Below are 22,501 nucleotides of genomic sequence, written 5' to 3' on the forward strand. Positions count from 1 at the left end.
CACAGTGTGGTGCCTGCAGTAGAGTTAGCACTCGGCACCTGGGGCCTGTCGTCATTCCTAACGACAAGCAGCTATTTCACACCTGACGGTCGGGCTTTTCCGCATCACTTGTCTCTGGATGATAAGCGAGAGTCCCGGAAATCGCGGGACGCGCAGTCAGCATTGTTCTCCCTTGCCCCAGATGTTGGGCAAAGCTAACGAAACATAAAAGTGACTTCCCTTTCACTCTTTCTGGGTGACTGGGTCCTATTTAAGAGAAAGAGAGAGAGGGGGAGAGATAGGAAAGATACCCCTAGGACACTTCATGCCTGATTAGACCGTGAGTGAGACCGAGGTGACTCTGGAGTGCGGGTGGCGGGCGGACGGGCAGCAGGGACACGTGATGAGCAGCATGGCTGTGGGGGGTGGGACGAAGCGGGCAGTGCCCGCCCCGGGGCAGGGCTGTCGGGGTGTGTCCTGGGGCTGGATGTGGTGCAGCTTCGTGACACCGACCGCGAGCACCTCCCCGGCACGGCCTCCCTAGGCATGCAGTACCACAAGCTGACCGAGCACTTCGACGAGAAGCCCTTCTCCTGTGAAGAGTGTGGGGCGAAGTTTGCAGCCAACTCCACGCTAAAGAACCACCTGCGCCTTCACACGGGGGACCGCCCGTTCATGTGCAAGCACTGCCTCATGACCTTCACCCAGGCCTCGGCCCTGGCCTACCACACCAAGAAGAAGCACTCGGAAGGTAAGGCGTGGCGGATGTCTTCATTTCTCCTGCAGACTTTGCATGAGCTGCCTGAAGACCACGCGAACTAGGCGTGGCATGGATCTCAAGGAGATTAAAAGCAAAACAGGATGTAGAATCTAGGCGCATGGAGGACCGGGAGCACACAGGTGCACGGGCATGTCAGACACTCGTAGTGAGAGTTTCCGAAGAGAGGCTGACTCATGGAGTGTTACAACTCTATGGTTACAGAATTTACATAAAGCCAGGAATTCCTGGGGCTTTCCGGCGGCCTTCGAGCATGAGACAGACCTTGGTGGAACACCCAAGGATCAGGCAGTGACGGGTGCTGGTGACTAGGCTGGGCCTGTGTGCACAGAGCTGGTGGCGTGCAGTGTGTCTAGTGCAGGACGGCGGCAGGCAGCGTCCTCAGCGGTGCTGGGCAGGCAGGGTTTCCGGTCCAGTCGGGGGAGCAGCCGTCCCGAGGGCTCCGTGTGCAGCTCGGAGGGTCCGTGTGGGAGTGAGAACGCTGCCTCGTCTCCTCGGGACTGGTGTCGTGGCCGCCCAGCTGTGCACCGTCCCTCCCCTCTCCCTGGTCAGTGTTCTCGAGACACAGCCCCAGGGGTCCTTCTGAAGCTGAACCCTATCCTGTCTCTCCTCTGCTTCAAACCCTACAGAGGCTTTCGCCTCACTGTCGCTGACACCGTGTGCGAAGTCCCGGTGGCCCAGCCCCAGGTCCCCTGCACTGGTTTTCCCCATCGGCTCGCCTCATGCTGTGTTACCTGCTCTGTGAGTCTGTTTATAGTCAGTCTCCTCCGTTAGAATGGAAGCTTTATCGGGGCACAACTGTTAGACTTTTTTTTTAATTGCTGCATCTGTGGAATGCAGAATGGTCCTTGGCAATAGTAGGTCCTCAATAAATATTTACCGAGTAAATGAATTTCTTGAGGCCTGTGGCAGGCACTGGGGATAGTGACACGATACTCGCCCTGCTCTCGTGGAGCCGGCATCCCAGTGGGGAAAGCAGACCGTAGACAAACATGTAACATAAATCCAGACGGTGGTTATTGCTGTAGAGAAAAATAGGGCGGGGTAACCAGCGAGAGGATGGCAGGGTTGGGGTGGGACACTGTTTGGACCATCAGGAAAGGCCTCTGAGGGCCGAGGTTTGAGTAGAAACCTGGTGAAGTGGAGGTGGGACCCGCGGAAGCTCTAGGAGAGAAGCATCCCGAGCGGGAGTGTTCGAGAGTGAGCGAGAGCCCAGAGACACCGGAAGGGGCCGAAGCGGAGTGGGGAAGCAGGTGTTGAGAGGTGAGGTCAGAGCGGTCACCAAGGCCGGATCTTACAAGCCAAGGTAAGGGCTCCAGTTTGCTGTGAACTGTGTATCATAAGCTGTGGTTTAAAGCAACACAAATGTATAATCCTAGCACTTTGGAGGCTAAAAGTCCAAAACGGTCTTAACGAGACTGTTCTGGCCGTTCTGAAGTTCTGGCCGAGTGGGTTCCTTCTGGAGGCTCTGGGGGGAATTCACTCCCTGCCTCCCCCAGCCCGTAAAGGCTGCCCACACGCCTCGGCCCATGGCCGCGTCACTGCAGTTTCTGCCTCTGCCACCATGCCTCCTCCTCCGACTCTCCTTCCTCCGTCTCACAAGGACCCTGGTGACCACATGGGGCCTGCTTGTCCAATCCACAGTAATCCTCCTGTCTCAGATCCTTAATTGTCACATCTACAGAGTCCCATTTGCCGTGTAAGCTGACCATCTTTACAAGTTTTCAGGGCTGGGATATGACATCTTTGGGGCATTATGCTGTCTACCACAGGAATCCATAGGAGAGTTTTGAGCCAAGGAATGATGGGATCTGACGTACAGATTTAGAGATAATGCTGGACAGTAAGTAAGCTGTGATAGGGCAAGAGTAGAGTGTGGAGGGGGGGACAGGAGGCATGGCCGTGTCCAGTGCAGAGGTTCTAGCGTTGTCAGCTCGAGGGTGCTGGGAGCAGAGCGGTGTGAAAGGTTCCGGTTTGGGAACACACTGTCAAAAGCGGAAGTGGTAGGACCAGTGATGGACTGGATGGGGGACGTGTGGGGAGGAGAGGAAGTAAGGATGCCTGTGGGACTTTTGACATAAGCAACTGAGTGAATGGTGCTCCCATTTACTGAAGTGGGGGACATCGGCGTGTTGGGGGTGGGTAGAGAATCAGGAGCTTTGTTTTGGACATTACGAACCTGAGATACCTGTCAGACTCCCAGACAGAGGCGGAGAGGGATAGGCAGTTGGATACAGAGGTCTGGAGTTCCAGGGAGAGCTGGGGGCCGGAGACAGGGATGTGGGCGCTGTCCGTCTGCAGAGGGGACCCACGGCTCTGAGACGAGATTGTCTAGAAAGTTGGGTCTGAGGCTTCTCAGTGCCTTGAACTCGTGGCTTAAGACACCCTTTTTTTGTAACAGAAAACTTATTTCAAAGCCCAATGTGGGAAAATGAAAACGAGATTGGTTGCAGTAGTGTAAGTAGGCCTAGGATTTGGGGGGTCCGGACCCTCACCGATTGTCCTTCTCTGTTGGCCCATAAGGGTGGTTGGAGGTACAGTTGGTCTAGCGTTTTCAACAAATGCTGGCTCTCTACTTGCTCTTTACCTGTATTTTGTAGCAGTCTTTGTCAGCCTGGTCATTATATTCTTACCACGTGAATGAGAAAATAGAGAAGCCAAGTGGTTGATAGTAACTACACAAGTCATCGAGGGAAGGCTCTGGCTCTTCCCCGAGTCTGCCTCTCATCCTTACGTGCTGCTGCATTTTTGTACTGAACGTATGTCAAGGGTTCAGACGCGGGTGGTTCTGGGCATGAGGACGTGGCTCTGTTTCCCGGGAGTGGAACGAGCTCTTTCATACATGAGTGTGGTGGCCCGGGTCAGAGATGGATGCTCTCGTGTGGTGAGAACGCTGCCCAGTCCCTCGGGGCAGGGAGACCGCACCGCCACCGCCGCTGTTCGGTCGGCCGTGTTCGCGAGGCCCGGCCTGACGGGGTGGCGCAGACCTCTCCCCCAGGGCCTGCAACTGCCTGGCGTTGTGCCCTCGTCTCGCAGACTCCATTTCCCCGGCACGTGCCTTAGAATATGACTCTTTCAGGAATGCCATAAAGGGTGGGTGCTGGCTCTGACATGTTCTTGTATGTTTCCAGGAAAAATGTACGCGTGTCAGTACTGTGACGCTGTGTTTGCCCAGTCCATCGAACTGTCCCGCCACGTGCGGACCCACACCGGGGACAAGCCGTACGTCTGCAGGGACTGCGGCAAGGGCTTCCGACAAGCCAACGGCCTCTCCATCCACCTGCACACCTTTCACAGTACGTACCCAGATTGCAGCTGGTGGGCATTCCGCGCAGACCCGGCCCTGAGCGGACAGGCAGCAGCCACAGCAGAACTGTCACTCTCCCAGAGCTGGGCCACGCTCATTGCCTTCCCCTCCCCTGCTCTCCTGCGAAACCCGGAGCCCCTCAGTTCTGTCTCAAGGGGAATCCCATTTGACGGGTCACCGTGTGGCGCCTGTTCTGCTGGGCAGGCTGTTCCCCCCTCCCTCTGTAGCCCCTGTGGCCGTTCGGCTGAAGGGAAGGGCCTCCGCAGCAGGCAGGCCTGCGAGCACGAGGGTGTTCGCGTTCATCCCCTGGGCATCTGGGTCCTACCCGCCTTCCCGCCTTCCCACTCCCATCTCACAGTCAGGCCCGCCTGTCCCCGTGGGAGCGACCGTGGGGAGATGGTTTGAGTGCACGCACACCATCACGAGTGGTCCCTGGTCACTCTGGCTTAAAAGCCTTCTGCCAACATCCTCTTTCAAATGCCACTGCAGCCACTCAGTTGGTGGGGTCTGCCCCCACCTTTCTCCCCTTCTGCCAGAACCGACACCGACAAAACACGCTCGTACCGAATGCACGCACAGGAAGGAAGGGGGACCGTGACTCCCGTCACAGCGTCAGGAAGCCGCCGTGTGGCCCCGGCAGCCGCGTCACACCGCCTGCTGTCGCCGCAGCAGGCGTGTCGGCACAGCCCAGCAGGGGGTTAAGAGCGCGGTCCTGAAATCACACGGGCCTGGGCTTGCATCTCAGCCCTGCTGTTCACTTCCTTGAGGCCTTAAACAGATTCCTTTACCTTTCTAGGACTCCTGGGCTCTTTCTGTAAACTAAAGAAAATACTGGCACTAGCACCTTAAATTGTCCTGAGAATGAAGTGAGCTGTCACGTTTAAAGCATGGAGCCCCAGTCCTAATACACAAAAAGGCTCAGTGGATGTGAGCAAGGGGTACTGGTGACAAGGGCAGCCCCCTTGAGGGTCACCATCAGAGCCTGTCTGTTGTGCACCACGCCCCGTGCACTCTGACCTGCCCTTCTCCCGTCCCTGCCCCCGTTCCCCGCCCACGTTCCCCACACACTGGTTTCTAGCCATCCACAAAGCACGGCGCCTCACAAGCCTGGGCTTCGTGTCTGCACGGCCAAGTCTGTCGTCAGCCCGCCGGCAAAGGACCTTGCCAGAGCTCCCGTGTGCCCAGCCCCGGGCTGGGAATTGGGCGGTGCAGGAGGGATACAAAGCGCACCGCCCCCCAGAGAGTTTACAAGCCTGTGCAAAGCATCCGGTTCCAGGAGACCTCCAGCCGGGTGAGGCTGGCTTGGGTCCATTGCCACAAGTTTGATGTCCTGTCGACCTTTTCTTTTTTTTATTGTTGTTCAATCACAGTTATCCCCATTTTTCCCCCATCACTCTCCTCTGCCCTGCCACACACCCCCACATTCAGTCCTCCCCACCGTTGTCCTTGTCCTTGGGTCCTTTATATGTGTTCCTTGACTTGACACCCCCCTCCCCGTTGTCCCCTCGCACACCTCCACCCCGCTCCCCTCTGGTCACTGTCGGTTTGTTCTTTATTTCCGTGTCTCTGGTTCCGTTTGCTCACTTGTTTGTTTTGTTGATTAGGTTCTGCTTAGAGGTGAGATCGGGTGGTGTTTGTCTTCCACCGCCTGGCTCATTTCACTTGGCAGGACACTCTCCAGCCCTTAGCCGTTCTGAGTGATGCCATGCTTCAGCCTCCCTTTCCCGTAGCCTGACGTGGGGGGCAGGAGAGGGGCGGGGGGACGCTCTCAGTTTCCACACTGGTGAGGATCCGAAACGCTCTGCCGTGCCTCGGAGGCTGTCAGGGGCAGCGGGCCCAGCATCCGGTCCCTCTCTTTGTTCCCCACCTATTTCACGGGCCCACGTCACTCACTGCTGGTGGAGAACTGCTTCAGAGCGTCTGACAGACGGAGCAGAACCGAGATCTCAGGAGCGCGTGTCCACAGGGGAGCAGTTAATGGCACTGAGCGCCGCCGCCGCGCGTCCGAGTTTCCCAGCCGGCCTGAGCCAGTGCGCGTGGGAGACTGGCTCATGGGCTGCTCCTCCCTTGTGGGCAGAGGGCTGTGTCATCACAGCATTTCACTTTCTGTGCCTTTCAGAAAAAGACTGAAGTTTCCTGCCGTAAGGATGGCAAATGCATTTTTCATCCCGCTAGTCCTTAGTTTTGAGATGCCACCCAAGAGCCAGCACGTCTAATTAAGCATATGGCTCGGAGCATGGCCTCGGGAATGAAGGCTGGGCTTGTTACCCCCTTCAGCCGCCGCCCCCTTGTGCCACGGGCCACCCCTCTGAGCCTTGACCTTCCTCGTCACAGAACAGGACCCATAACAGAGCCTGCCCGCAGGGTGGTCCTGCCCACAGGGCTGTGGAAGGATCGAGTGGCTAACGTGCGTGAGGCACTGCGAACGTGCCTTCCACGTGGTGCTCATTACACTTGAACCGTGAGAGTGTCTTTATTAAGTCTGAAGTGGGGAGCAGGGGAGCGTTCCTCCTGTCGTTCACACGACCGGCCGCAAAGGAAATGGTGGTGGTCTGGGAGCGTGGCGGACATCTCCGTGGAGAGTTAGAAAACAGAATGCCCCCTGCAAGCAGGGGACGAGCAAGAGCAGTACGCCCTGGGAAGCCGTAGGATGGAAGTTAACTTGTAAGGTGTACAGTGAGGAATTGAGGGGGACCGCTCGATGCGCACAGGTGATTGGGTTGATCCAGAAGCCTCGGAGGAACCCGACCTCCCGTAGTGAAGATGGGGTAGTCAAGTGATCGCTGTACTGACCGCTGGTCCTTGGAGCCTGTGACCTTGCATGACCTCTAAGCAGAGCCCTGTGTCTGGAGCTGTGCCCAGCCTCCCACACACGGCTGACGCTGCCTGTGGTGTTTTTCCTCCTCCCCTTCCTCTGGCGGGACCAGACATAGAAGACCCCTACGACTGCAAGAAGTGCAGGATGAGCTTCCCCACGCTGCAGGACCACCGCAAGCACATCCATGAGGTGCACTCCAAGGAGTACCACCCCTGCCCCACGTGCGGGAAGATCTTCAGCGCCCCCTCCATGCTGGAGCGCCACGTGGTGACCCACGTCGGAGGGAAGCCCTTCAGCTGCGGGATCTGCAACAAGGCATACCAGGTGACCTCACCTTCCCCGGGAGCTCTTGCCCCACCCTGAACGACGCGCCCTTTGGCCTTCCCATTTGGTGGCTCGAGGGGCAGCTCTCGTCTGCAGAGATGACGGCTTGGCTGGTTCTCATGACGGTGCAGCTTGTCATAGCTCAAGCTCCCTGAGGTCATGGTTCAGACTCCCTGAGGGGTCCAGTCCAGGGGGATGGCAGGGGGCGGGGGGGGTTCTGATTGGGGCAGTCCTGACACCTCTGAACTGAGAGCTCTTCCAGGGGAACTCACATTCCTCAGAACCTGCTGACCCATGTGTCCAGGGACGTGAGAATGACAGTAGGGTGTGTAACACTGCCTAGAGTTCTCTTCTTTAGCACAGTTATTTTTTTTTTTTTAACTCCCAGGGAAGGGCTCTGCTTTTTTACCTTAGAATTTGGTGTATAATTTAAGTGGAATCCCATATAGAGCTAATTAAAAATGCATCTTTGAGAAACTCTAAGACCACAGAGAACAGACTGGTCATCGCTGACATCTGTAGGGTCTGGGTTAGAGAGCGAAACACAGCGGCTAATTTCATTTCAGCAAAGGTTGGGAGTTAACTTTGTCCCAAGCCTTGTGCTGCGACCTCGGAGTCACAGAGCTGAGGAAGCCCTGGGCTTGTCTCTAGGAAACCGCAGGACTGTAGGGAGGTGTCCTGGTACTTCTCCGAGCCCGGGAAGGAGGGGACACTTGCCTGTGGAGTAGGGACAGTGTGTGCGCCGCCGCACCCTGGGCCTCTGGGAAGCAGGAGACACAGCTCGGTGGTGAAGGGCAGGTGCCAGCATTTGAGTCCTGCTCCTGCTGCTCACTGGTCGTGTGACCCTGAGCAAGTCATTTTACCCCTCTGTGCCTCAGCCTCCGCCTCCCTGGGAAGCTGTGGCTCCTCCTCTCGGGCTGGTTGTGAGCAGTGAGTTTCTCGGCTGGGCCCTGTCCCGTGGTGGCCTCTCAGGAAACGGGCAGGCGCCCTGTCCCCGCCGACACTGGGCTGTGTCACGTCAGCACTCAGTGCCATGGGTGAGACTGTGTCTCTGGACCCATGAGCTTGCCTGAGAACGGTTCCCTCTCATGAGGGCTCCGTGAGCTCCCTGGCTTGCTGGAACATTCTAAACCCTAACACTTGCCCAATCTCCTACAGCAATTGTCCGGTTTGTGGTACCACAATCGGACCCACCACCCTGATGTGTTTGCCGCTCAGAACCATCGATCTTCCAAGTTCTCGTCACTCCAGTGCAGCTCGTGTGACAAAACCTTCCCCAACACCATTGAACACAAGAAGCACATCAAAACGGAACACGCAGGTGAGCCAGGAGCCGGGGCAGGGAACGTGAGCCAGTGAGCAGGGGCGGGCCAGCACGTGGCACCCTGGGTTCTGACCCAGAATCCCCATGGCCAGTGCTGGAGCTCGGTGTGTTGCAGCAGTGACCTTTGTTCTGACCCACCACCCCTGAGGGGGCTCCCTGGCCCACCAGTGACAGTAGCTTGAGTGGCGGTGTTCTCAAACCCAGACACCTGGGGCAGGGAAAGCTCCTGCCAGCCCCCAAGTGACGACCGGCCACAGCATTTAGAAGGGGGCAGCTTTGGTGGCAGACAGGTTCTGGGTGGAAACCCCGACTGTGGCCCTGACAACTGCGTGACCTTGACAAGTGACTTCTCTGAGCCTGTTTCCCCCTCCTCTGTTATTAATCCCTGCCTGGCAGGTGAATCTGGGGATAATCGCCCCAGCCAGCAGTGAGGAGGAGCTTCCTAAAGCCAGGGCCCAGTGCTAAACACTCCACGTGTGCTCTGTCATGTAATCCTCACAACACCCTGTTTGCACCCCGGACCTGGAGCCTTTACCACTAGAGCGCACTAGTGCATCGTAGGCGTAGGTCCTGGCACTCGGTAGATGCTGCTCAGTGTGAGCCATCGCCCCGCCCCAGCCCTGGCACCGTCCAGCCTCGGAAAGCCCTCCTTGTGCTGTTTCCCACCGCCTCTTCCCTCGTGTGCTCCGCAGACATGAAGTTCCATGAGTGCGACCAGTGCAAGGAGCTCTTCCCCACGCCAGCTTTGCTGCAAGTTCACATCAAGTGCCAGCATTCAGGTCAGTGCCGCTGGGGATGCTGTTGAGCGGCAGTGCCCGGTGGTGACTCGCCCCTCCACTGTCCTCAGCTGTGCAGCCCAGCCTAGTAGCTACCCGTGCCTCAGTTTCCTCATCTGTAAAATGGGACAGCTGTCACTCTCACCTCACCCTTTAACCGTGGGAATTGAACGTGTTAGCAGACAGAAGACACACAGTGGCCTGGCACCGGGGAGCGCCCCGTGTTTTCTGTGATTGTCACTGTCACTGCTGTGTCTCATCAAACCCAAAGGGCCGGTGATAGGATGATGCGGACCCCGGCTCATGGGGTCCGCCACATTGTGGATGAGGCACGGGAAATTCACACGGACTACCGAGTCCTGTGGAGGAAAAGGGACAGCATGGCTTTTCTCTCAAGAGGAGAAAAGGCCTCGGCCCTTGCCATGACCTGCCTTTATTTCTTTTCTGGGCACATTACATCATGGTCTCATAACTATGCACAGGTTTGCTTTAGGTGGTTACCTTTTACAGAAAACAAAGGAGTCAATGCCGCTAATCACCTCACAGAGGAAGGATATTTGCAAATGCAAAGGGAAAAGCGGTTGAACTGGTTACACTCCATACTGGGGAGTTTTAACATGGATTCTAGGAAGTTACAGTAAGCACTTGCTGCCTCAATTCAGGGTGAGGGAGTTTAGTAAAAGCAAGTCTCATAGCAGCCTAGGTACATTGCAGGCCTGGTTCCCCACGGGAGAAACCTATCCTGTGCGTGTGGGTCCTGTGCATCTCCCAGTGGGAGCTGGGCCCACGCCATGCAGAATGGTCTCCTATAATAAGACGCACCCGTTTTAATGAACCAGTGAAACTACGTTTCCCTGTCCCTTAGAGTTTATAGGCTATTCTGAGAGCTGTTTTGGACTTACTTTGACATAGATTTTTATGCACCCTTGTGTGCATACGCAAAAAGGAAAACAGGAAATGAATTAAGGCAAGGATCCAGCTTCTCAGAGTCACTTTCAATTCAGATTGTCCCTCCTGCCTCCCCCCCACAGGGTCGCAGCCATTCAGGTGCTTGTACTGTGCAGCCACTTTCCGCTTCCCCGGGGCCCTGCAGCACCATGTCACCACGGAGCACTTCAAGCAGTCGGAGAGCACCTTCCCCTGCGAGCTCTGTGGGGAGCTCTTCACCTCCCAGGCCCAGCTGGAGGGCCACTTGGAGTCCGAACACCCGAAGGTGATGGGGCCCGAAACCCAAGCAGCAACCTCGCAGGTGGTGCAGGTGAGTCTAGGGCCGGCGGGCGGGAGGCTGCTGACGTGCTTCCCAAGGCTTCTAGAGGTCTCCCCCTCCCAACACCGGCCCTGGCCTCTGGGGCTCTCCGAGGGTCCCGTAAGCAGTACGATCACCACAGGCAGACCTGTGCGAGACTCTCGGGGCCTCTTACCAGACAGAAGAGAAAGTTCTAGTGTCCTGGTGGCCACATAAGGAATGTCCTCTGAGCAGTGGGAGCCCGAACCAGAATTTCCGAAAGCAGAACCGCCGTGGCTTCTCTCCCTGCTCACGCACTTCCGCCTCCTGCGGCGCACTGTGGGGTCTGGCGGGAGCTGCGGGAAACCTCGGGGACGGGCCCAGGAGCTCCTCGTTGGGAACACCTCCGGCTGATGCCCTGGTAGCTCCTCCGGGCTGGGCACAGGACACCCATGGACATGGGGGGCCTCGTGTTTCCCAGTGGAAAGCTGCTGCTCCTAATGTCTCCAAGCTAAGCTTGCTCCAGCCCCTCCCCGTGTCCCTGCTCCTCCTCTGTTCTTCCTGTCTTCTCCAGAGAGAGTGGGCAGAAGAGGAGAAGCCGTTGGCAGGCGTTTGTGGGTGGACTGGAGAGGGACGCAGGCGGACTGTGTGTCCCCATCCAGCCTCCTGCAGCGGTCACTTCTAAACTGTGTGTCTCGTCCCCCCCTGCCAGGGAGCAGAGGGCAAGGCAGCGGGCAGGCCTCTGGGTGCTTCTCCTGCCACACCGACCAGGAGTTCCGCTTTTAGCTTTCTCTTGACTAGGATTCTTGGTGCAACGTCCTTTGGGGGAAAGAAAGGTCCCATTGGTAAAGGAGAAGGAGAGCACTTTGGAAACTACTCTCCTAGGCGATTTTTGACTGAATGTCCCAGCTGGTCTCTTGACTCCCAGTGGCGCAGAGACACGGCTGAGCTTGGCTTCTCAGTGAAGCCGAGTGGGCTCCCTGCCGCTGCCCACTCGTGTCTGGTGCCCTGCTCCCCACTCTGGGCCAGTCCGCAGGAGCCAGGGCGCCATGCCTGCCCCCTGCAGGCACTCTGGTTTGGGAGTATTGGGGGCATCAAGCTGCCTGAGCCCCACAGTTCAGGAACATCACTTGGAGGTGCAGGCAGGAAGTGGGGGTACTTAAGCACAGACCAGTTCTCCCTGAAAGGGGAAGGTCCCCTTTAACAGAGCAGATTTGGAAGGGGCCTGTGTGGCCTGTGGAAGAGAGGAGGGGGCAGCCTTTCCTCCCACCTCAGTGAGATGAGTAAGCAAGTTGACACAAGTCACATTTTGTCCCCCTGCTCCCCCTCCTGTAACCTTTGCTCTGTGCCCACGTAGCCACCAGAGAAGGCTCCTAACCTGACTGAGGTCCAGAGACACCACTTGTGGCAAGCCAGGGCTTCCGGTCCGTCATTCCGGTGCCTGTGGCTCTAGCGTGAGGCCGACCGCCTGCAGTAGCCACTCCCTCCACACGGCCCTACCTCTGCAGTGCAGTCCCCGAGTCAGGAGAGCCGGTGAGGGAGACGGAGCCCGCGTGCACTGGCGGGTAATCACAGAGTCCGAGCGCCCGGAGATGGCGTGCTGTGCCAAATTACAGCGGTGTGGCACACGGCTATTTAGATTGTTTGCCTGCCTTCTCTTTTGCATCGCCGGTGTGTTGGGTTTGCCTCTTCCCATTAGGCGCATGTAATTGCTCTCCTCAGGTGAACACATAAATATCATCATCACAGCAGGAGATGAAAGCCAGGTAGATGCTGGGGCGCTGACTGTGGACACTGCCCAGAGCAGCCTCCTCCTGCTCTTTCCCGTTCAGGTGATCCAAACCCCAGAGCCACCGGTGGCTGCAGCCGAGCAGGTGATCACTTTGGAGGAGACCCAGCTTGCTGGCTCACAGGTGTTCGTGGCGCTGCCAGATTCGCAGACCTCTCAGGCCAGCTCGGAGCTCGTGGCGGTGACCGTGGAGGATCTGCTGGACGGCACTGTGACCCTGATCTGCGGGGAGGCCAAGTGAGTGGCTGCTGATCCAGTGACATTCCCGCCTTCGCAGCAGAGAGAAGGCTCCACAGCCTGCCCGTTGCCCTCTGCCCCTGGCTGCCCCGAATGGCGAGCATCTTAGCCTGCCACCAACCAGACTAGTCTCACTTGGAAAACAGATGGAAGACGTGTGCGTGTCCTCATAGAACCCCCAATGTCTGAGACGTCGGCGCGGACACGGCCGCCGTCCGCAGCAGGCAGGCCAACCTCCCCACAGGCCTCCGTGACACTTCATCCCCAGGTGGAGGACAGCTTCTGAAACAGAGTCTGGGAGAGCTGTGGGTCACCCAAGAGGTGCGGTGTGCCGGCAGCCCTCTGTGCAGAACCGGAGATGTGGGCCCGGGGCCGTGGCCCACACAGTGGGGCTGCATGTCAGTGCCTCCGGCCACTTCTAGTCTGGGGTAAAGCACCCCCAGACCATCTGGGGACCATCCCCCGCGCAGCCTGGAGCACACACGGCCCTTTCCTCACTTCCCCCACCCTCCCAGCCACTTGGGCTGCCCAGCCTCGTCGTGGTGGTAATGGGACAGGTAGCAGCATGTCACCGCCGGATGCCTGTTTACCTGGGGAGTCCCACCTGGTCAGCACAGTCAGCCCTTCCAGAAACGAGGCCTTTGGAGCGTCCTGCTGGGCAGGTCCGCTCTGAGGCCGTCCGGGATGTTCTGAACGGTGTTCTGCACCTGAAGGCCGGCTCCTGTGGCCTTTCCACATTGTCCTCATCTGCTTCCCCCCAACCCCTGCAACCCCTGCCCGACCTGGAGGCCTGCCCCTCCTGCTGGCACATGTTATGGGGCTGAGGAGCCAGTGCCAGGTGGAGCGGTGCCCCCTGACCGCCCGGCTCTGCCTCCTGCCACTGCCTCCCGTGCTGTGCGAGGGGCCCGCTGTCCGCGCTCTCCCAGGCCGCCACTGCCGCCGCAGGTCAGTGACCCTTGGGAGTCTGAATTTCACAAAGCCCTTCTATCTTCCGTTCCTAACACATAATCTGATAATTAATGGTTTGTGGAATCCATTATGAAGTGCAATTAGATGGATGTAGGTTCCCGCTGTTCAGAGGGAACGACTAGCATTTATCTTCCTCTCCTCCACACCAGAAGGTGGGGGTCTGCTCGTGCAGCGTGCATGCGCAGGCAGGGCGCCTGGCCGCAGCGTGGGGCCTGCCGCCTGCGGAGGGTGGTGCCCACTTTGACACTGGCCTCTCGCTGCAGCTGGCCGAAGTCTAGCCCAGCCCTCCTTCCCAAGCACATTTCACGTCACCCGGGACAAGCAGGGGTAAAAGGTCGACTTTGGGTCACGGCGGGGACTGTTCCTGGCACCGCCGGAAAGGCAGAAGGCAGATCCTTGCCACCGCCCGTGTGTTCTTGGCTGCCCAGCGGGCTGTGTGCAGGCAGCGGGCCAGCCTGGGCCGCTCGCCCTCGAGGCTCCTGCCTCCGGAGTGCCCTCGTTTTGATGCGTGAATCGCTTGAGCGTGTCAGCCCAGGGATCTTTATTTTTGAAGTAAATGAAGTTTTCAAAGGCAAGCCAGCCTCAAAAGCCAAATACTGACCAGAAGATGGTGCTCAAACCTTTAAGACTTCACCTCCGCGGGAAGCCCTCACTGCTCCTGCCAAGTCCTCTCTCGCTCCTTGAGGTTCAGTCCCGGGAGCTCTCAGACCAGGAGAGCTCTTGATGTGCAGGTGGCGCCTGGCACCGACTCTCCCCTCGACCGACCGCAGACAAAGCCCACCGCGGGGGAGCAGGCCGGCCTGTGCCTCCGCGGGTGAGAAGGCAGCTCGCTCCGCAGAGGCTGGGGACTGCAGCGCCATCACAACGTCTTCCAGCCGCAGCACAGATACATAAAAAAGTAATTGCTGAGGGCTGTAAGAGAAAGTGACGTTTCTTTTTAAAAAGTCTTTGGAATAAAGGAAGCTATGTGATATAAGCCAGGGTCCAGATCCTCAGACACACTGAGAAACGCTTTCCCAGTGTGTGACGGGTCCAGCCTGTGACAGGACACGCGCTTTCTTCCGAATCCCCGGAGCAGCGGGTCACCGCCCTGGGCGCGGGCGCAGAAGCCGGGCTGCTGCTGGTGGACTCCCCCCGCCACGGCACAGGCGGCAGGAGGCACAAACCCCGCGCTCCGTCGGGTCGGAGAGAGAGGAAAGGCCATCCCGAATTTAGTCTTTGCTCAGAGTAGACCTTTGCCAGACTCTGCATTGGCAGTGATTTTCCAGTGCCACTCCCTGGAGACACCCAAGTGTGGATCTCACTGTAGAAAGACTTTTTCTAGCTCTACTTAGCCATCTTACTCGTTTCCCCCACTTCTGCCCGGGAGACCTTCCGAACCGCTGCCACAGAGGGCGATGTTACCGTGCGCTCAGCCCATACCACCTACTTACTTTGTAGCAGTGGCGTTCGCCTTGCCTCGTCGCCGTGGGTGCCGTCCTGCGGGCTCCCCGCTGAACTGGGGGCCTCTGAGGAGGTGTGGGGGAGCGTGTGGGGGAGTGTGTGGCCCCCGGCGCTCATGGAACAGCTGGTGAGGAGGGAAAGGCAGGCAGATTCCCAGCCGGGGTCTAGTTCGGTGGGGATGGTGGGGACACTCACGGAGTGGGGCTTACCTAGGCCAGCGGGACAGCACACAGGTGACCCAAGAGCAAGTCTGTGAGCAGAACCTGGGGCCACAGGGGCAGCAAAGAGGCAGTGACAGAGGTGCTGACTTGCTAATCTCAGAAAGCCCACCTTCTCTGTCTTGGAAGCTTTGTGTTTGGAGAAGCTGAGGCCAGGGCCTACCCTGTGTGAAGCCTGGGTTCCCGGTGATCCCAGTCCCCTCTGAGCAAGTGTCCTGATGCCCCCTCCTACTGGCCACGGAGCACACCTCAGCCTCCTCCTGGGGACGAGCTCCGACAGGCCTGCCCAGCAGGGTGAGTGGGGCACAAGGGCCTTGCTCTCTGCCCCTGGGCCAATCAGGAACGCTCCCGGGACAGAGGAGAAGAGATGGGCCTGGAGAGCTGCTCTCTCGCGCCGGGTAACGGCCTGGTCGGCGCGGGCCGGTGGAGTGTTAACACGATGGGAGGGACGTGCCTTGGAATCGAGTGTGTGCCTGAGGCCGGTGCACTGACCGGGGGCGGGAGGAACTGCTCTGCCGACACTGCAGCGTCTCTGCTCAGCCGGGGCTGGGAAAGCGGGTGGCGATGGAGGAGGTGCTGGCACGTTGTCACCGGTCCTCCCGAAGAAAATGCAGCAGCCTGGCCCTGTTCTCCCGGCCCGGTGCGTCCCAGGGACCCCTGGGAGATGGGGAGGAAGCAGAAGGAAAAGGAGTGAGAAGGCGAGCTGATCGCCGTCACGTCGCCGTGGAAAACTGGGGCTGGCGGGACTCCGGCCGAGAGCGCGGCGGCGCAGCCGGAACTCAGACGCTCGCCGCACCTGCGCGCCGGCCTGTGCGGGAGAGCAGCTGCTGTGCTTGGGGATTACGCTCTCGAGAAAAAGTGTCCCTGGGCTCGTTTAATTTAGACCGCTTCCAAGTCATCACAGCAGTGTCATCACAGCATCATCTCCCTTCCCAGGGCCAGCCCCGCCCGCTGCCACCCGCGGTCAGGACAACTGCCCTGCACAGGGCGCTGGGTACATTGGGTTACACGCCCTTCGTTGTGCTCACCTTGCACTGTTCCGTGTAAATAAAATGTGTACTTTGAAGAACGTGATGCCGTGTGAGTTTCAAATGGGCTGTGGTGATACAGGTGTTTTCTCTTCGGCTCTGGGCAGCGTTCAAGCCAGCTCAATAGGCCTGGGGTCCCAGCGGCTCCTGTGCTCCTCAGGCCTTGGTGGCCGGTGGGAGGGCGCTCTCCTGTGTATGGAGTCTCGTTTCCTGAACCCCCTTTCCCAGGGAGTGCGTGTGGGGCAGTGTTTGGAGACCAGCCGCGTGTCAGACCGGGGCACGTCCCAGCTGTGCCACTTTCTGACCGTGACCTTGGATGGGACACTCCCCCTCTCTGAGCTCCCTCCTCCGACTCCCGTCTATCAGTGAGGGACATCATTATATCTGCCCCACAGAACTGTAGTGCAGATTAAAAGCCTGAACTTAATGAACTTAGTCCTGAAAATTTTATTTTCATTAATAACGCCCTTCACATACAGATCAGCCATTCCCTGCAATTTCTAGCATCGAGGAAGGAGAACGTTCATTCCTTCACGTTGATGTGTCTCTTCTTCCAGTCTCTCTGCATCCTTAGGGATCCTTATAACACCCACCACGTCTCATTTATCTCTAGAATCTCAACTGCCCCCAAAGCATAAAGCGCTGAGCAGATGAGTATAAAATAAGCAGAAACCTTTTGTGGTGAAAGCTGGAAATGTCACATTGCTGGCAGCCAAGGAGGAGACGAGAGAGGCAGATGCCCAGCCCGGCTGCACACGATTTCCGCAGCGAGAACCAGTGTGTGAGGCCAGGAGGCATCGGATCCCCCCGCCTCCCCAAGCTCAGGTCAGCGCTGCGGCTGGGGCAGGCGGGGGTGTAGGGGGTGTTGGTGCTCTGCTGGCTTCTCCTGGGGCAGTCCTGGCACGGTCAGCCTGCACAGACTCCTGTCCAAAGCCCTCAGGGCCCTTCTGCCTGAACGGTGTCTTTGGAGAGAGAGGCCAGAGCTGCCGTTTTTAGAGCAGCAATCCTGAGAGTGTCCCGGGCAGCCGTGGGTAACAGCAGCGGGGCCCTGGCCGTGACGGTGACCGGTACGGAGGCCGAGCGCTGCTGGGGGTCAGGAGCGGCCGAGCGGAGGGAGGAAACGGGCCGGGGGGTTCCCTGGTGGTCCAGTTATATCGCAGGCCTGGACTCGGAACTTCCCAGCCCAGCTCCGACTGGACGATGACCTTGGGCAGGTCGTTCCTCACAGGGACTGTGAGGAGGAGACTTAGTGTTCGTGCGGCGCCTAGCAGAGTGGAGATGCTCCAGAAAGGACAGGGGAGAAGGAAGCCCAGCTTGTCCTGAGGCAGAGGGCCAGGCGTGCACCGCAGGGGGCCCAAGGCCAGGGCAGGGTCTGCCCCTGGGTGCGCCGTGGCAGCCCAGAGCCTCTGTCCCAGACCAGAGCGAGTGGGGGTAAGAGGAGGAGGCTGGAGCAGGGACTCGAGCCCTGAGGCGCCCCAGCTCAGGGGTCGCGTCTGAGCAAAGGCACGGACTGGAGGGCCGGCGGGAACACAGCCAGTGAGAGCGAGGGAACGGGAGCACCGGCCTTCCCGCCCTGCCCCTGGAGCTATCGTGTTCGCCGCCCATCTCACCCTGTGCCAGCGTGCACTCGGGTGTGTTTCGTGTGAAAAAGTAACTTGTCCTAGCTAGACACGAGCCATCAGCCTCCACTGGGAAATAACCCAGGACTCGGGTTTCACTGGGAAGCAGGGGTCTAGGACACAGGCACAGAAAGCAAGTCCCTTTTCTTCTTCTTGTGCACCTGGTCTGTCCTCTGCTCGGTCGCCTAGTGCTACCCGATCACAGGTCCCAGTCCATGAAGACACCCGTCTCTCTCCCCCCACCCTGCCCCCCCGCCCAACACTTGGCCCCAGATGGCAACTCGGGCTGCTTAGATGCTGCCGCCTGACCCGGCCCGAGCATCGTGCCTCTCTCATGCCCTCCCGGCCGCTCAGGGCGAGCCCAGCTTCTCCCTCTCACCTCTGCCAGCAAGGCCGTTCCCCGGGTTACCTGTGCGCTGGCCCATCCGCACATCCTCCTTTCTCTGTCCTCCAAGGAGAGATTAGGCAGGAGCCAGGCAGGAGCTCCCGGCAGCTCTGATCAAACACCCCTCCTGCCGGCTCTCTGTGCTCTGGCTCCCCCGGTGCAAGCCAGAAGCAGCTGATCAAACACGTCAGGGCAAGTGACCTTGTCCAGGGACTCACAGACCCCTCCAGGGGGGACTTCACAGACCTGTCATCACGAGGGTCTGATAAGAACGGGCAGGGGGTGGGAAAGGCGGCCCCTGGGGCTGGCACGGGACCAAACAGCTTTTCATTCCATTTAGGGTTGGAACTCCTGTGCTCCACACAGCTTCCAGGCCAACGCCAGCATTTCCAGAGGGGCCGGGGCTGGAGCTGCCGCGGGCCCAGGGAACCGAGGCAGAACGAGGGGAAGGGCAGCTGTGCGTGCCCACGGGACTGTGGGGTGAGAGACGGCACATCGCAGCCGCAGTGGGGTCGGGAGCACAGATGACGAGATTGTCTCAGGGCGGCTTCAGCTCCTCGCTGGCTCCACGGCGACCCTTCAAGGGCAAGGCCTGTGCGTTACTATTTTTGTTAACATACACACGTGCACAGGTCGCCTGGCACATCAGATGTCCCGGCCCTGAAGTCCCGGACTCTGCAGGCCTGTTAAGTGCTCGGTCCTGGGCCAGGTGCTGTGGGGGTCGGGGCCATATCTGGCCACAGTGCTGCATGCCTCCTGCTGGGGTGTGGGGGACAGGCTACCTGCAGCCAGGCAGGGGTCGTACCTGAGAAACAAGGAACAAAAGCACCCGGGTGAGCCCTGACTGAGGTCTGAATACCTACAGATGTCGTGTTTCTCTCCTTTTTTTCCTTTGTCTTTTTCATGAGGGTGGAGGACTAATAGTCTTTGGAAATATAATTAGTAGTTACTGTTGTTAAGCACTTAGCACATGCTGGACACGGGACAGAGCCTTATGGAATGCTTGTTTCACCAGCACCCGGATGTCGGTGGCAGCCGGCACCACAGGAGTCACTTGAACGACACGGCCAGTGGGCAGCGCAGCCGGGAGCCGAACCCAGGCCACCGGCTCCAGAGCTTGCGCTCCAACCTCAGGCTGTGTGTTCAGGCGTTTCTTGCTGGACACCCAGCCGTCCTTCCCAGTCCTTCGGCAGCCCAGCCTGTCTGTCTGTCCGGCCGGCCTGCGCTGTTGTCACAGGACCTACCTACTAAGTCTCCCTACCTGCTGCCTCCCCTTCTGCCCATCCCGCCCCGTCTGAGGCAGCAGCCATGCCTACAACTCCATGTTCATCAGCCAGAGACGTGCCGTCCAGAAGCAGCAAGCCGTGTGCTCTGCCTGTTGGGGACACGGTCCGTCTGTGGCTCAGGACCCGCCCCGCAGTCTCACCAGTCCTCGGCCAGCACCGGACAGCTCCGTGGGGCCCTCCCCCCGACTGGAGGACGGCGTGGGGGCAGCCGAGCCCCACGCAGGGCCTGGCACGAGTGCACGAGGGTGGTCCCCGACCCGGGCGGCTCTGGGGAGCACGTCGGCCGATCTGACTCCCCCGAGTCTCCCCTACTCCTGGGCTCCTAAAGGGAAACCGTGTTCTGGCACAGTGATCATCTTATCGGGGAGTGTCGGACCAGAAGACAACACAGGTTAGTGCAGTGGCTCAGAGCCCGCCTTAGAGTGGCTCAGACCTGAGTTCAGGCTCCCACCCTGCTTGTTAGACGAGCCACTGCAGGTGTGTTAACGTGGACAATCTTTTTGTCTGTAAGATGGAAGTAATAAAAACCCTTAGGGTAACTGTGGAGGGTACAAATACACATAAAAGACTCTACTGGATAACAGCATGTAGCAAGTGCTCAATAAAAATGATACCAGTCACACCACCAGGGACCCAAAGCTCTGGGGTGGTCCCTGCCCCAGGGCAGAGACCCCTCTGGGTGCCTCTGAGCTCAGGTAAGGAGGGCTTCCTGTTGGTGGCGGGGGGTGGGTGAAGAGGAAGAAGAAAAAGCACAGGCTGGACAGAGCCCCTGGAGGGCGGGCCTGGGGTTCACCATCTCTCTGTCCCCCGTTTCCTGGTGTTTGGCGCGTGGCTGGTACACAGGGAACACCTGTTGTGTGAGCAAAACCAGGAGGAGAGCTGGGGTCTGCGGACGCCCGTGCCCCTGCCCCCTGCTCCCTGCCGCGCCACAGAGCTAGCTGCCTAGGAGAAGACCCTGCGGCCTGAGGGGTGTCGAATGCGAGCAAACTTCCTGCACGTGACCTACGCCAAGGCGTGGCCCTGTGGCCCCGGTGGAGTCAGGGTCCTGTTGCAGCATCAGCAGAACAGGTTTCATCCGTTTGGTGCCCTCGCCTCTGTCGTGGACCTGGCCTACTGGAGCAGAGAGGCCCGGCCTGGGGGAACACGGCTCTCAGGTGGGGGGGGGCAGAGAAAGGAGAGGGGGTGGCAAGTGCGCGGCCTCCCTGGTTTGGGCATGGGTGACAGTAGTCCCATAGGGTCCTGCTCTTGAGAGACACTCGGCTATTTTCAGAGCACTCTCATCTGCATTATTGATCCTCACAGAAATACGCAAGTTCAGAGTAGCCTCTTCACTGTTACCCCTTCTAGAGTGAAGGGACTCGGACGCGGCCTGCTCGGGGGACCTAAGGGTCCTCGGCCAGTGGCAGGTGGAGTTGCGGTCCCGCCTTCTGTCAGCCGCTACGGGCTGTTCCCACCTCACCACGCCGCCCCTGCGTCTCTGTGGTCCCCACGTTGCAGAGCACTTGCCACCGTGTACCTGCTTGACTCTGGCAGCAGCGTTCTGATTCTGGAGGAGCACGAATTACTGTTTTACAAATGGAGAAGTCAAGGTTCTGGGGGCGGCACCACTCAGCCACACGACGAGTCTGCAGGGGAACCGCAGGCAGAGCAGCTGGCTCCGGCGTTTCCCCCGCTCTGCACGGAAAAGCGCCACCTTGGCCAGGTGAGCGCGGGACTCGGGGCTCAGCCGGCGTCCGCGGGGCAGAGAGAGGGTGCCAAGCCCTGCTACATGTTCCCCGCGGCCCTGGACCAGGCCCTGCGTCCACAGTCAGGTCGCCCTATCGATGATCACCACGCAGTCGGGCTCTGTGACGAGAGACTGCCCGTTCTGCGCTGTCCGACATGGGAGCCCGCGATCAAACGCAAGGTGGCCAGTGTGACTGAGGATCTGCGTTTAACTAGTCACGTGGGGCTGTCACCCTGCATGAGGGTGTCGTGTCGGACCAGGCTCGTACAGGAAGTGTCTGAGCTCGAGTTCAACCCAGGAATGCCCGACTCCAAAGCCTGTGATGCTTCCACGGGTCCCGGTGTCAGGAGGGAAATGCCCTTGAGTGGCCACACTGCTGCTGGGCCCGGAGTACTTGCTTTCCCGTCCACAGACGCCCCTGCTTTGTGCTGGCCGCCAGCGCCCTCACTCGTCCGGCGCCCCCTCTGTCTTCACCCTCCTTGTCGTCAGTTCCGTTCGTGGGGCCAGGGTCTCGACCTCCATCGAGACTGATAGCGATGCCACCTCGGCCGTGGCACTGCGGTTCCCCCGTTTTGCAGATGAGCACCCGAAGCTCAAAGGGGTCGAGACACTCATCCAAGGTCTCACCAGGTTCGTCCAAGATCACCAGCGTTTTTGCTCCTGGTTCTCTCCAGCTCCAGACCAGAGCTAAGCTGCAGTCAGAAAGGGGCGGAGAGGCAGCCAGGAAGCCCTCTCCCGCCCGCTGTCTCCGGGAAGATGCTGCACTGAGCGTGCTGCCCGGGCCCCAGCACCACCCACACGGGGTGGGCGGCAGGGCCCCAGGGTGCTCTCAGGGGGCAGGCTCATTGTTGTGTGTGTGTGTGGCTTTCTAACACCTATCGTAGTAGGAGGCACTGACCTCAATCAAACACATTTTTTTAAAAAGCATTCCATAATCTTAAATGGGATGTTTATCTTGGAACGAACAAAACATGTGGCAATAAGCCAGCGCGTTTGTAATGGAAAACCATGGGAAACTGCGTGCATCACCACACATGGGCTGTGTGACCGTGGGTGGACAGGGCTCCTCAGCTGCAGCCCCGGCCGCGGACCGAGCGACCCCCGAGGGCCCCTCCCCAGTGCTCTGTGGCAGACAGCGCGGGCAGTGGAGAAGTCGGGACTCCGGGCCGACTCGGCCACCTTCTCGGCATGGGGCTGATCTCTGAGCCTTGGTTTCCTCATCAGCTGGCCGTGGTGCCCTGGGAGACTTGTGGTCAGGTCCCACGCCCCA

General features: G+C 59.1%; 1 protein-coding gene across 1 annotated transcript in view; it reads left to right on the forward strand.

Annotated features, from left to right (window-relative positions):
- ZBTB40 (zinc finger and BTB domain containing 40) overlaps positions 1-16,253 on the forward strand; it is a 65,327-nt gene extending 49,074 nt beyond the window's left edge. Inside the window, exons 13-19 of the mRNA XM_028513500.2 lie at positions 524-730; positions 3,889-4,053; positions 6,992-7,206; positions 8,365-8,527; positions 9,223-9,309; positions 10,338-10,564; positions 12,364-16,253. Of these exons, the coding sequence (XP_028369301.1) occupies positions 524-730; positions 3,889-4,053; positions 6,992-7,206; positions 8,365-8,527; positions 9,223-9,309; positions 10,338-10,564; positions 12,364-12,561 (1,262 nt within the window). The 3' untranslated portion in view covers positions 12,562-16,253. The remainder of the gene's footprint in view (positions 1-523; positions 731-3,888; positions 4,054-6,991; positions 7,207-8,364; positions 8,528-9,222; positions 9,310-10,337; positions 10,565-12,363) is intronic.
- The last annotated feature ends 6,248 nt before the right edge of the window (positions 16,254-22,501 follow it).

Source organism: Phyllostomus discolor, chromosome 5, assembly GCF_004126475.2.
Source record: "Phyllostomus discolor isolate MPI-MPIP mPhyDis1 chromosome 5, mPhyDis1.pri.v3, whole genome shotgun sequence".
In the NCBI taxonomy this organism is placed as follows: Eukaryota; Metazoa; Chordata; class Mammalia; order Chiroptera; family Phyllostomidae; genus Phyllostomus; species Phyllostomus discolor.